Here is a 14,342-nt window from a genome sequence, read left to right as displayed (position 1 = left end):
AATTGATTCATGGCACACAAAACACCCTTTCAAGCAATCTTTTTTTCAAATTGATACAATTTACCCTAAAATGTAGTCTGTCAGTCAAGACATGTTTGCAGTCCAGTTTGCTTAAGGGCTTAGAAAAAATAAATAAATAAGTGGACTGTCCTGAACAGAGCCAAACTTGTTGAATGTTTCTCTTGTTGCAATCCAAACCCAGCATAGCATTCCTAAACCGGTTTGGAAAGAATTATAAACCGTTTACTTCCATTCTCATTTACAGTTTTTATGATAGTAAACATGTATGGTTATCTGGCCAATGGACAGTTTAACATAGTTATAGTTTATATTGAAAGTTCATATTGAAAAAAACATTTATAGTAGGAACAGTTAGACTTGGAATTGTAGTAATGGTGGTAGTCTTGAGAAGCTAAAATAGCTAGATACCTTCTTCAGTCATTTACAGAAAGTCCCTTGAGGTACTGCACAGCATGCTTAAAATGATACAGTGAACAAAAGCTTGTAAAACATTCTGATCCAAACACATGAAGGACTTGTGGGTGTGAAGACATATATAGTAAGATTCAAATTCTTAGAGAGCTGTTGGAGTAACTGATCTATGCAGAATACATTTTTGGTTGGGCCAGAGAAAAACAGTAAGGCTTTCAACTACATAAACTATGTTGCCAAAAGTATTCACTCGTCTGTCTTCACACGCATATGAACTTGACTGACATCCCATGTTGTTGGCTCACCCTTTGCAGCTGTAACAGCTTCAGCTCTTCTGGGAATGCTGTCCACAAGGTTTAGGAATGTGTTTATGGGAATTTTTCTTCCAGAAGCACATTTGTGAGGTCAGACACTGATGTTGGACGATAAGGCCTGGCTCGCAGCCTCCGCTCTAATTCATTCCAGAGGTTTTCTATTGGTTTGAGGTCAGGACTCTGTGCAGACCAGTCATGTTCTTCTACACCAAACTCACTCACTGTACCCACAAAGTTGGGAGCATGAAATTGTTCAAAATCTCTTGGACTGCTGAATCATTAAGAGTTCCTTTCACTGGAACTAAGTGGCCAAGCCCAACTCCTGAAAAACAACCCCACACCATAATCCCCCCTCCACCAAACTTTACACTTGGCACAATGCAGTCTTTACTTTTGCACTGGAGCTATGATGCTAATGTAGCCAACAATTAATCAAAGCTTATATAGCCAACAGTTATCACTGTCACACGCTTGCTTCAAGCTGTATTGAGTGCTTCAAGCTGTATTGCTTATGTGATTTCTGACACGCTGTTGTCTATAAAACTTAACAAAAGAAAAAGTAGCAGTAGTAGCCAACCAGTCTATTAATTTGTCCACAAGATTGTTTCCATTCTTGTGATATACTAAGATATTTCTTGTCTACTTGCATATTCCGGGTTATTTTTGACTGATCTTTTCACATTTCTTAGTGACACTGCTCAAACATTTGAAATGTTGATGAGGATTCTTTATTAATTTTGCTGTTTGTGTATAGTTTTACATTATAGGCATTGTAAACATAGTGAATTTCATTTCATGTAGGTACAACAATAATACATAGTGCTAGAGTTTGTTGCCATGGTAATCTTTCAGTACTATAAATCTCTTAATGTTACTTCTAAGTAGACCTGTCATTAGCATGATGGATCAAGTGATCCTAGCTACAGCTGTTGAGTGGGAGTACACAGATCATTGAAATCTGCTGTCTGTATCAAAGCGATTAATTAAGAGTGACCTTTGCACAAAGCCAGTGTTGAATGCTTTATAAGAATGTGAAGGGATGTGTAGCAAGTTACTCAATTCCAGTGTGTTATTATGCACTTTCAAAATTACAAACACCATGCTCAAGCATGATAATTTGGTTTAGTTTCTATTTTGGTGGCCAGAAATGATAATACTTCAATTGTATTCTCATATTTTGGTCCAATATTAGGACCCATTATTAGCACATATGCAATGGTAATATGTTATTTTCCATGGTTCCATTTTTCACAGTTCTGTGGATGTACATTACGGTGTAACAATGCAAACGGTGACAATGTGCATGGTAGAGAATGGACATCTAATGAAACTGCAATATTTCCACCTAATAAAATTGCATTGTTTAGACATCAAAGTTCATAAACGATCAGCACCATCAACAGCTCATTCCAGCACCTCCCAGCTCTAGTGGCATTAGTAAGTTGTACAATAATATGATTATAACAATATGATCATCATTTGTAGTTCTTTCAGATTTTGCTGAAAATACCATGGTACTCAGTACCATGAATCAAATTAAATTGTGGGCCGAGTGTATTGTTACACCCTTAATGTACGCCATTGAATTTTGTATCAAAGCACTACACTGTTAATGGAATTAAATTTCACTGTTATATTGCTTGACAGTAGCCTACTGTTAACAAACAGAAGGGCTTGGCCCAATAATTAATTTATATTATTTGCTTTTTTATACACGTGTATATATATATATATATATATATATATATATATATATATATATATATATATATTTGTGTGTGTGTGTGTGTGTGTGTGTGTGTATACAGTGTATCACAAAAGTGAGTACACCCCTCACATTTCTGCAGATATTTAAGTATATCTTTTCATGGGACAACACTGACAAAATGACACTTTGACACAATGAAAGGTAGTCTGTGTGCAGCTTATGTAACAGTGTAAATTTATTCTTCCCTCAAAATGACTCAATATACAGTCATTAATGTCTAAACCACCAGCAACAGTACACCCCTAAGACACTACACCCCTAAATGTCCCCTAAAAGAATAAATTTATACAGTTATATAAGCTACACACAGACTACTTTTCATTGTTTCAAAATGTCATTTTGTCAGTGTTGTCCTGTGATGTACTTAAATATCTGCAGAAATGTGAGGGGTGTACTCACTTTTGTGATACACTGTATATATACACATACATATATACATATACTGCTATTACTAATTGTTAATTGAAATATGAACATGATAAAATTGTTAATTAAACCTAAAAATCTAAAAAATTTTTGCTTCTTTCACCATGGTTTAGAGTGAAAGTACCAGACTTTCTTGGGGTTTATTTTGTTTTTGTTTTTTGTTTTTATTGCTATCAAGCCGTTAGCCAATACAAAGAAAGTGAAAACTACTAGATGAGCCTCTTTTCTCTTTCAGAAGAGAAGAGTATCACTACAAAGGTAGTAATAGTCTGTTCTTTGGCACTGGAACATACTCGGCATGACGACTTTTTGATTAGATATTGCTGCAGCATGCCCCACTGTTAATAAGATATTCTTTCTGATCCAACCCTGTTTTACAACAGCGTCAGTCTGTGCCAGGCTGCACTGCTGATCACGACAACACCTAAAATATATCTGTTATACCTACATGTGCCAGTGCCATCATTTGCATCTTACTGTTGCACTTGCACTATGATCACGGAAACCAGGCCCTGAGGGTTATATTATCAAACCTCTCACAGTGTCTTTTTAGTTTTGCATATCAAATCATAATGAACAAGAGGGTAATGATTCTCGTTTGACAGTCCTCCTCTAAGCCACCCGAAGAGGAGTCTCAGTGCAAACAGACGTATACAGCTGGTAATGAAAGAGTGTGTGTTCATTGGGATGAAGCAGACTGAAAGACTGTTGGAAAATAACATCCCCTCTGGGTTGCATCATGCTTTTCATTAGCCAGAGTTTTCTCAATGCCACATCTGCAGAGAAAGTTCAATTTGCTACAAATCTTTTATGACTTTTTATCAAAGCACACGACCACAGAGCTACAGGATTTCATTTCCTTTATATTTGAAACATATGCTGCCAACCTTCTCTTAGTAACTAGCGCTTTGACGAGGAGAATAAGAAACAATCATCAAACTGTAATAATACTGAAGCATACTGTTGTGTGAAGGTACAGGCATTATATAAGCTTTTCACTCTGAATTATTCCACCTCTGTGTATAGAGTCTGTGGAAGCAAAAGAAACTTTTCTATAATGCTCAGGATATCGCTGCTGTCGGAAGAAAAGCTTGTATGTCCAAAATGGTAACTTTACAGGAGAAGGAAAAAACCTACTTTCCTTTTAACGTAAGTCAGTGGAACCAGACATTTTTCCAAGTCATTTTGGGTCAGTTCTTTTGGTCCATTCATCATGAAATTTACACACAACATAAAGAGTAGCAGTCATTTTCACATTATAGCAAAACTGAAAATGTCAAAAACGGAGATATGAGGTTTTCTTCTGACAACATCGATATATACATTCAACACTGTGACAGTTTTGCAAGTTGGAGAGGGCTTTACAAAAGCAGGAAGCAGACCCACCTGCCAGGTGTGTTTATCAGGGGAGAGCTAATGAGATGTTACAGGGCCAACGAGTCCACTCTGGAACGTTTTTGCCTTTTTTCTGGTAATCATTGTGCAAATCAGACTGATGAATTGGGCACCAAAGCAGAAGTGGGTTCTAACAGGCCCATCAATAATCCCATAAAGGCCGATCAATTACGCTCAGCGCCCCAGAATGGGAGTGTGGCAGCACACCAAGGAGCTGCTTTTAGAGACTTCACAACCTCTCCGTGTAATCAGACACTTGTTGTCAAATATAGCAAGCACCACCAAGGCACGTTTCAATGTGATCAGGTTTTGCAAGGACAAGCACTGAAATCAGTTGGGCTCTGCAGACCACTAGAAGCAAAAAAGACACTTCTGTGGTCTATGTTTTGCTCACTTGGAAATGTCATTAGGAAGAGAGGATTGCGGCATACAAGTGCAGGGTACTTGCGAGAATCCTGTGGAAATGTTAGCTCTACATGCGCGACCAAATAACCAACATTAAATGAATAGCTAGAGTGTTAAAATGGTTCCCAGTGTACGTGTGGGTGCTCTTCTAACCATGGTGGTTTCAGTGCACGGCTGACGACTAATATTTGACTACAATTCATCTTTTGGCACATACGTCTGCTCCTATGTCATGGTCCTTGCTTAATATTGTTAACCTAGTATTACAATTACCCATGAAGGACTCTCCCAATATATTCATTTGTCATAATGACATACTATTAACAGTCACCTCTGTGTAGGACAGAAATCTTTGATATTCTTTCCCAGCTCTGACCTGAAATGCAGAAAAGTTGAAATGGTGAAACCATGTCAGAATGTGTGCACCAGTTATGCTGCATGTGGAGTCATGCATTTTGTTGAATCGTACAAGGGCGTTCTACATGCCCGTTTGGTGCCTGTCCCTTTGGGTAAAGGGAAAATAGCAAATGCATGTTATGGGTTTCCAGGACATTTTGCAAAGCAAACACTTTACAATGCAGGCCCCCTTGGCTCTGTCTTGTCACGGAATGAGAGGGATCATGAGTTGTCCCCAGAACGATCCGGAGCATTTAACAGGGAGGGGAGGAGGACCCTTCACCTTGTCTGTCTGGAGGTGGCTCTGGATAGCTGACGCCACCTGAGATAAGTGACAGCACCGTCTAAGTAACATCAGCTGTCAAGTCCAATGAAGCACCAAGAGTCTGCACTTAAAATCCTGTCACGCTCAGCAGACTCCTAAACACCTGAATTCAAGCTTGCAGAGTACTCGAAGTCCTTAGCTAAACGTGCGTTCAGTACAGGCTGTGGAGGCATTTTTGATAAATGAGTCTCTCCTATATGCATTTTGCCTGCAACTCAGTCCACAGCCAGCTCAGCTTATTGCTCGTAAGAAAATGGGCTATATTCCGAATATAAGAGAACACAAAGCTGAGTCCTGTGGATTTATTGAGACCCAATAGAACTGGAAATGAAAATAACATTATAATAATGCTTAACTCTGACATGGCTTGTTTTTAAGAAATACTTGTGGGAAATAACATAATAGCAGTGTAAACAGTATATGTAGAGAGAAAAAAAACATGAAGAAAGGCTGAAAAATGCTTTGTAATTAAATATACTTTTCATTCTGGTTTGCAAATGATTTCAAATAGCATCTATCATTATTACAGTAGATATGAACCTGCTAACAAACAACTGGAGCATGATTTAATAAGTGATGTGCAGGGAGTGTTGCTGGGCCTCACTTGACCTTGTTGTTTGCATCTGAAGTGTCTGAAACTTTGTAATGATGAATTTCTTTTCTTTGGCCTTATAAACAGTGGATAGAAAAGGCACAGAGGACTAGAGTATGAACATTTCTTTATTCCATTTTTAATGAAAAATGGAAAGTCCATTATTCAGACTCTTAAGAGGCTTTAGTGAAACATTATTTCCTATCTTTAATCAAGCTGGACAAATGTATTCAAGATGTAAAAAGTACAATAACCAAGCTACTGTAGTTTTTAAAGTCTTGCCAAGGAGCACAGCACTGAGGTTACTTTCATTTAAAACATAGAGCAGTGGTGCATCCAAAATTGCCATTCTGTGTCTTACGTTGTGTGGAAAAAAAGTGTGTTTAGGCTGGCTTTACACAGTAAAACAGTGGCATGTTGTGAGTTGCCTGCAACATAATTTCTGTGCAATGTGACAGTTAAAAGCGATTAAAAAACAAACTTGCACGTACCACATTCAGTTCCCTCTAATAGATGGCAAAATTAGCAGCTTGTATTTGTTACACGTTGCTAGGCCAGTTTTGGGCAGGCTTTAGCCCCCCTAAAAATTATTTTGCCAACAAATTAATGTAGATTTTTCACCATTGTTCGCCATTTTGTGTCAAAATTCACAGTATACTGTGGTAGCAAGGCACAAACTGGGGAGGGCGCTGCTGTAGCTCTAATCCACTATTGGCTTGGCAGTGCTACCAGAGTTTTTCTAACATAACAAAATGAGACAGCAATCCTCTGCTCTGTAGTATTGGGAAAAAGTATAACTCTGGATCAGCCAGTCATATCAGATCTCATACGTTGTAAGCCAATAAGGGAGAGAGGCTCTGGTGCTGCTCACTCTGTGAACTAATGTCAATCGGCAACTGCTGATACAGGGTTATAGCTAAAAGCAAATAAAGACTTAAATAAAGACTAGATGTTATTCAAAATTTATAATATGGTCTGAATCACTAAGCAGTTACTAAATGAAGACAGAGTGGATTTTTGCAAATTGTGGTCAGTTTAACTGACAGTCAATTTTTTAGCTGATTGCTAATTAGCGAGCTAGTTAGCTTTAAGTTCACGTGACTTAAAGAAAAGGGGAATATGCGTATGGGGACGTTAGCATTTTAAGAAATGCAGATTATTTGATTTCATATTATAGTATATAAAGTATTTCAAAATAATCGTGCCAGTATTATATATATTTATTATTTATTGTATTAATTAAGATTTGGCAGCTGCTTTGAAGGCCAGTCAGGTGAGAATATTTTTGCCAGTTCTAACAAAAATGGAATTTATTGTTCTTGTAAATGTTAGTTAAATAAACATAATTTATTGCTCAACTCAGGCAAAGAAATGGAGAGAAAAAAGGTAACCTGACAGAGGGGGTGGGGAGAGTGAGGGACAGGGGGATGGGAAGAGTGAGGGATGGGGTGGGGGGTGGTGAAGAGTGAGTGCTGGGAGGCTGGGGTGTTTTGATAACAAGTTCGCTACTGAAAAGCCTAAGTGAAAGATAATACTTTATGAAATAATGCCTTAATCTCACACTGGCATTAGTGCCATGCAAGTGGGTGGCTCTGTTTACAGATGTAATGAAATATCAACAAAAGTGGAACAAATAAAGAAATGGCCTTCTTTCTGACATACAAAAATGAAGTCATGCAAAAAAATAGCTCAAGCATACTTCACCTTACAAAGAATGAGGCAAATTTATTAACTAAATACAGAGAGAGCAACATTTGAAGCTACTGGTCTTCTATTGGTGGTGCCTGAATTGCAGCTACTGTATTCATCAGTAAATCCATCACAGCGACCTTGGCCCAGTGGCCTCTTTCTTTAACTGTTATAAATTTCAGTGGTTTCTGTGTGTTAGAGTTGCTCACATGTAACACTTCTCGACTCCTCAACAGAACCTCATATAGCTCCAAAAAGTTTCTAGAAAGGTTCTTAATTGACTCCAAAGGACTCCAGGAAGAAGAAATTTAGAAACACAATCCTTGCAGCGAATATACTGAAAAATGTGACTGAAAGCCAGAGGCTTTACCTAACCTACTCTATTTCTGAGAACGTGCTTTCTGTGTTTCTAATTTGATTTGAAGCAACAGTGAGACTGAACTGGTGTGTTTATATGCTTTTGCAGTATTAGGGTATCAACAGAGCCGTGACTGGCTGCAGCCGATATTCCCTGGCTGAGACCAAGCCATCACAATCAGTATTGCTAAATGGGATTGAGCATAGCACACAATTTTTGTAGACATGCTGACCACATCTTTTCAGTCTAAGATTAGGTGCTATTCTCTTTCCTCAACTAGGAGGGGGCACTTGTCTTGTCATAAGCAGTAAACCAAAAGACATGCATCTGGCAAAGGCCTGAAGATGAATACAATAATAAACAGCGTTATCTCTTTAGTTCAGCAAGGGATTAGAGTCATAGACAGCAAGCGAGTTATTTTAGAACAGACAAAGTCGTCTCCTGTTTGATATGGGGACTGAGCTCATACTGTGCAGCTGCACACAGCTCGCTGCATCCCTGATTTGAAATTAATATTACATTGGCACCCATTGCCCAAGTTTCTAGGGCGTCGTTTTGCATTTTACATGGAGGATTGCAAAAAATGTGCCTGTTTTAGAAGACTTGCAACAGGGCGGAATGAGCTGTGATGACATTTGGCTATTGACACAAGCTGATTGCATATGCGTTTCAGTTTGTTTTAGACAACAGCCTGTGCCCAGTACTCAACTGCCACTAAAGAGGAACAAACAGGTGCTTGATTTCTCCGGTAATAAGGCATTAAAATATACTCCTGTTTCCTAGGTAACAGAGACCAGAACGGGGCCTCTTGGATGCAGCAACTACGACAGCCTGGATTCTGTAAGCTCGGTGTTGGTGCACAGTCCAGAGAATAAAATCCACCTGAAAGGTATGCCAACATTGTGTTCACCTCTGTACCTGTGTTCTTATAACATCACATCTAATCCCTAATTTACTATAATCTCTTAAGAAAAGCGGTTTCCAAGGTTATGGGTAAGGTGTTGGGGTCCTGAAAACATCCATTTATACGTAGAAAAATGTGTTTCCCTCAAGCTGAGGCCTTAACAGTCTTTAGAGTCTGACCATGTCAACATAGCAGTGATGTTAAAAGCATACTCAGAGCAGGGCTAAACTGCCTCAGGTGCAAAATGGTACACTAAAAAAGGTTCTTATATTCCTTCTCCTCAATGTCTGTTCTGTGGTTTTGACTGCTTGTCTGCAGGTCATAATACTAATGTGATCTGATGCATAAAATCTCTCACTTTTGGGTTATGGCCTAGAGAACCCTTTGATGATAGGCTGCACCATTCATTGAAGGTTCTTTATTGAACTCTACCTGGCATCATGCAGAGACAAGCTAATGAAAGCCAATACACAGCACTGTGCAGAAGTCAGAGATCACCCTTCAATTTATTTATTTTCCAGTCAAAACTGACATTTTTAATTTTTCAGGAGATATTTCTGATATTAGATGTAATAAAATTCCACTTGCCTAAGGAAGCAAAAATTCACAAGAAAATAAGTAGAAAAACATAACTTTCCAAAACTGCAGTTCAAAAAATTATTGCTAACAATTGTGTGAGACCTGGCAGACCTCCAAAATTATCACCATCAGATAAGCAGCACTTAAGCTTTTATGTTTGAGAGAGAGGAGAAAATAGTCTTGTTTCAGATCTGAATACTCCAGTTTCTGTCCATCCTTATACTGTGAGAAGACAACTCAACACTATGGATCTGAAAGGAAGTGTGTAGCAATCAAGAAGCTGTTATTGAAAAAATGACATAGACAAAAAGGAAAAAACTGCTGTAGTTCTCAGAACAGTGGACTGACCACCCCAAAGCCCAGTACGTCAACATCATTACATGTGTTTGCGATTACTTGGATTGTAAGACGCAGAAAATGCAACTTTTAAGACTTTTTGGAGATATGGAAAGGTAAAAGCATGTCCCCTGAAAAGAAAGAAATCTGTAACAAAGGCAAAGTGTGGATATATTAAATACTGAAAGAACTAATATTCAGATTTTTTTGTTAAAAACAGCTCTGAAAAAAGTATTTGCCTGTCACCCGCTTTCTTTTACTTTTGCTAATTTGTCATAGTTAAATGTTTCAGATCATCCAACCAATTTTAGTCTAAGACAACATGAGCAAACAGAAAATGCACCTGTTAAAAGATCATTCCATTTACAGCAGATAAAGATTTATTCAAAACCTGTATCACCCATGTGAAAAAGTAATTGCCACCTAAGCCAAATAACTGGTTCCACCCTCAACAGTAACAACAGCAAACAAATCTTTGCAATAACCTGCGATGAGTCTTTTACATCAGTGTGGAGGAATTTTGGCCCAGTCATCTTTGTAGAACTGTTTTAATTCTGCCACACTGGAGGATTTTTGTGTATGAACTGCCAGTTTAAGTGCTGTTTAGCTTTATGCCAGATTTAACAAGACCTATGCCTTTCAAAAAGTTCCACCTTTGATTCATGAGTCCATGCAATACTATCTGAAACGTCTTGGGGATCTTTTAGATGCTTTTTGGCAAATGAGAGACAGGCCTTTTGTGTTTGTGCCTTGCAACTCTGCAATAGATGCTTTTTTTGCCCAGTATCTTTGTTATTGTAGAATCGCATTCATCTGGGTTCTTTTGTGGGTTCTTTTGATGAGTCATTGATGAGCTCTTGGTAAAATTTTGGTAGGCAGGCCACTGTTCCAATTTTTTTCCATTTGTGGATAATGGCTCTCACTGTCTTTTGCCAGAGTCTCAGAGCCGTAGCAATGGCTTTGTAATCCTTCCCAGACTGGTAGATTTCAATGAATTGGTTACATGTGTATTTGAATCTCTTTAGAATGTGTTCTGTTTTTTGAGACCTTCTAGCCTGCTTCATGTTGCCAGACAGGTTTTATTTAAGTAATGCTTAGATTCAACAGTTCAGCCAATATTCATACCTGGGTGTGGCTAGTGAAATTGAACCCTACAGTCAATTGAAATCAGATAACTGGTTGATTTAGTAGATAAGGGGGCAATTACTTTTTCACATAGGGCCAGGTAGGGCTAAACAGTATTTTTCCTTTAAAAAATTGAATTACCATTAATTAAAATCAGCATTTTGAGTATACTGAAAAGTACACAGTACTGTAATTGATGCCATCTTTGATTTGTTTGGGGGAGCACATTTTAGAGTCAGAGTCATCTGTATTCTTTTCATCACTTACATGTTTATTCACATTTTTCAAAGTGATTACTTGTTAAAATAATATTGTTTATATCATATGATTATAAATAATCACTATCCACATTAGAAACACAAACACTTTTCCTACCACTCACTGGCCCATTTATGGCTTATAGCTACATTATGTACACATACAATTGCAGACTATAGCCAGGGATAATTTGCCTGTCACATCTACATAATCATTGGACAGTTTTCTGACCACAGGACTGTTGTTAATCAGATATTGGGATATTTGGTTGGTAGATCATTTTTAACACAGCGGTGACTCTGGCATGGTAGTGGCATGGTAATATGTGTGGTGCGGGTATGAGTGTATGAGACACAGTGGTGTTGATTTTTACACGTCAGTGCCATTGCTAGGATGACAGCAGTCCAACACCCAAAAATAAGTCTTAAACTAGTCATATGTGATTCAGTCTCACTGCATGTTTAAAAATGTACAAATGGTATCTTTAAACAGTGTGGGAGCATTAGGGTTAGCTCATAGTGCAATCACAAATTCCAGCAGAGACATACTTTATATTCTTTGCTTTTAATACACATGCGGTAGTACACACTGCTAAACAAACTCAGGAGGTGGGATTTTATGGAAAACATTAGGGCAAATTTAAGTTGCTGAACTGCACTTTCTATTTCAATGCGGTGAAAAGATTGGTGCACTGCTGATGTGCCATATTATTATTATTTCTTTCAGCATGCATCCAGATAAAGCAAGACAAAATAACACCAATTACAGCATTTCTGGTATTGCAATACTGAGGTAACAACTGCAATGATCTTCACAGCAGTAACACCTTATGTGAGAATAGCATGGAATGCCACCACACTGCAGCTGGTGTTTACTAACTTAGCAGTGGAAATAATTTAATGCTTGGGAGATTCAGTAGTTCTTGATTTTTTTTTGGTCATGACATTTCTGCAGTGCAAAATGTGCAAACCAGGGGAATAACGGAGACACTTAGTTCTAAAAGTAGCAGGAGGTAGAGTGCCCTTGTAGCATCTAGCCATTGTTACGGTTATAAGGGCAGCACAGTGTGCCCAAAAGCAAAAAGCTTAAATTGGCAAATGTTTGAGACTGATAAGATTCAGGCTCATGCCTGTGCTATTGGCTGTGGTTTCTGAACCAGTGTTTGTGATATTATGCTGTAGATGACTCTGGGGATGAGAGTTAAGAATCTGACTTATAAATAACAACATGGACTATGATGACAAGTACTGGTCAGGGACTCCTATTTTAATTGGACACTTATTTATTGGTCTCCCGGTGCAATTTAAACATAAAAAATAAACTCTGTTTACTTTCACTGTGGATAAATCATAAAGTCTATGACAAGAAGTTCAAGACAACACACACAAGCACACAAGCTGTACAGGAATTGTTCATACACTCTTAGTACAGGCTAAATGCGTACCAAACTGTATAAAACTGTTTTTAAGGGTCTCTGCAGAGGAAAAAATTATGAGTACAAGACTAGGCCTAAAGTAAGCCTGGTTGTTCCCACCGTGCACATGAGACGTTCATCCACACATTGATACCTGGCCTTTGCTCCCATTTAACCAATCTTGCTGTATATCAGCAGCCCTCTATAATTCTGTTTAACCACAGAACCACTCATAAATGTTATTTCTTTTCTACTTTTCTACTCTCTCTCTCTCTCTCTCTATATATATATATATATATATATATATATATATATATATATATATATATATAGGGATAATAGTAAAACAATCGAGTAAAAAGTAATCAAGGCATCGATTTCCAAGTAAGTTACATATGCACTTAACCACATTCAGAATCGGCCTATTTAGTGTAGTTACAGAATGCCTGGCCAACATTACCATTTTGTCATATCAAAATCAACTCCAGCCACACTTTACATTGTATAAACATTTTATGACAAATGGACCAATAGAATTGCTCTAAAATTACTTGAATAAAATGTCATTATATTAACTTCCATTAAACTTTTTTTACTGTTTGGGTTCTGAGATACAATGTTTTCTTATGAGAGTGATAACTATAGCTAAATCCTCTGTAGGTTTTCTGTAGGGTATTGCATAATAAATTACGGAGTCAGAATGTCATCCTTCCTTAAGATCAACATAACATTACTGATATGTGGTTGCAATTTATGAGCCGTTTAGAAAGATGTGTGCTTTTTGTAATTGCGGCAGATTAATAACACCTGGAAATGCATGCTGGACTAAAAGGATTTTATAATGCTTACGTATTTGCATATACTAGAACCCCTACTTCAGTCATGCATGCCCAGAACAGTATTTTGTCTGAAAAAAAAATAGCAACAAAGAAAAGAGAATGAATAACTGAGAAATGACAAGATTAAGATAATTTGTTTTTGCCCTTACTCTATGAAAAAGACTAACTCTCAGTACGCTCCTTTCAACACATGATTTTGCTGCCTCTAAGTATGTGTATTCTGCATGTATGAGTCTACAAAGGCATTAAATAAATAAATAAATAAACTTTAGCAGCATGGAAGAAATCTGTTGGCATTCATATCAGGCCGAGCACCAGTGCTAAAAGCTTCATGTTTTTAGAGCACATGAGGTGCTGCCTAAGGACAGGCATTTCAACTAACCTTGATTCACTTCACACTTTATTGACAGCAGTGCCACTGCAAGTTGGGTAGAATGCAAAAAGGAGAGAAAGTGGTGACAGAGAAAAAAGAGCCCAGAGGTGTTTAGCCTCAGAGCTGTTGCTAATCATACACCTGGCCTGTGCCACTTTCGCCAGTTTCTTCGGGTTTGACATTTAAAATATCAACCCGCTTAATGCTGCCGCCTCCTGAAGCTAGCACCCTGCTGACCAGAATCCTGTAATTACTTTAATAAGCTGAGGATGGGGCTCCGAAAGCCCACATCAGAAGCAGAGAGACTGAAAAGTACCTGCATGAAGGACGCCTGAGGTCTACATTTGTGCAGGCCAACTTTCAACTCGTGTGTTTCATCCATTCCACTGAATTACTGAAGACTTCACTCTATTA

At 38.0% G+C, this 14,342-nt stretch overlaps 1 protein-coding gene across 1 annotated transcript in view; it reads left to right on the top strand.

Moving 5' to 3' along the window:
- brinp2 (bone morphogenetic protein/retinoic acid inducible neural-specific 2) overlaps nt 1-14,342 on the top strand; it is a 120,142-nt gene that overhangs the window by 61,779 nt on the left and 44,021 nt on the right. The window contains exon 5 of the mRNA XM_017718429.2: nt 8,884-8,989. Within this exon, the coding sequence (XP_017573918.1) occupies nt 8,884-8,989 (106 nt within the window). The remainder of the gene's footprint in view (nt 1-8,883; nt 8,990-14,342) is intronic.

Source organism: Pygocentrus nattereri, chromosome 2 (assembly GCF_015220715.1).
Source record: "Pygocentrus nattereri isolate fPygNat1 chromosome 2, fPygNat1.pri, whole genome shotgun sequence".
Lineage (NCBI taxonomy): Eukaryota > Metazoa > Chordata > Actinopteri > Characiformes > Serrasalmidae > Pygocentrus > Pygocentrus nattereri.
Note: the sequence above shows the minus strand (reverse complement) of the source record. Positions and strands in the feature narration are given on the sequence as shown.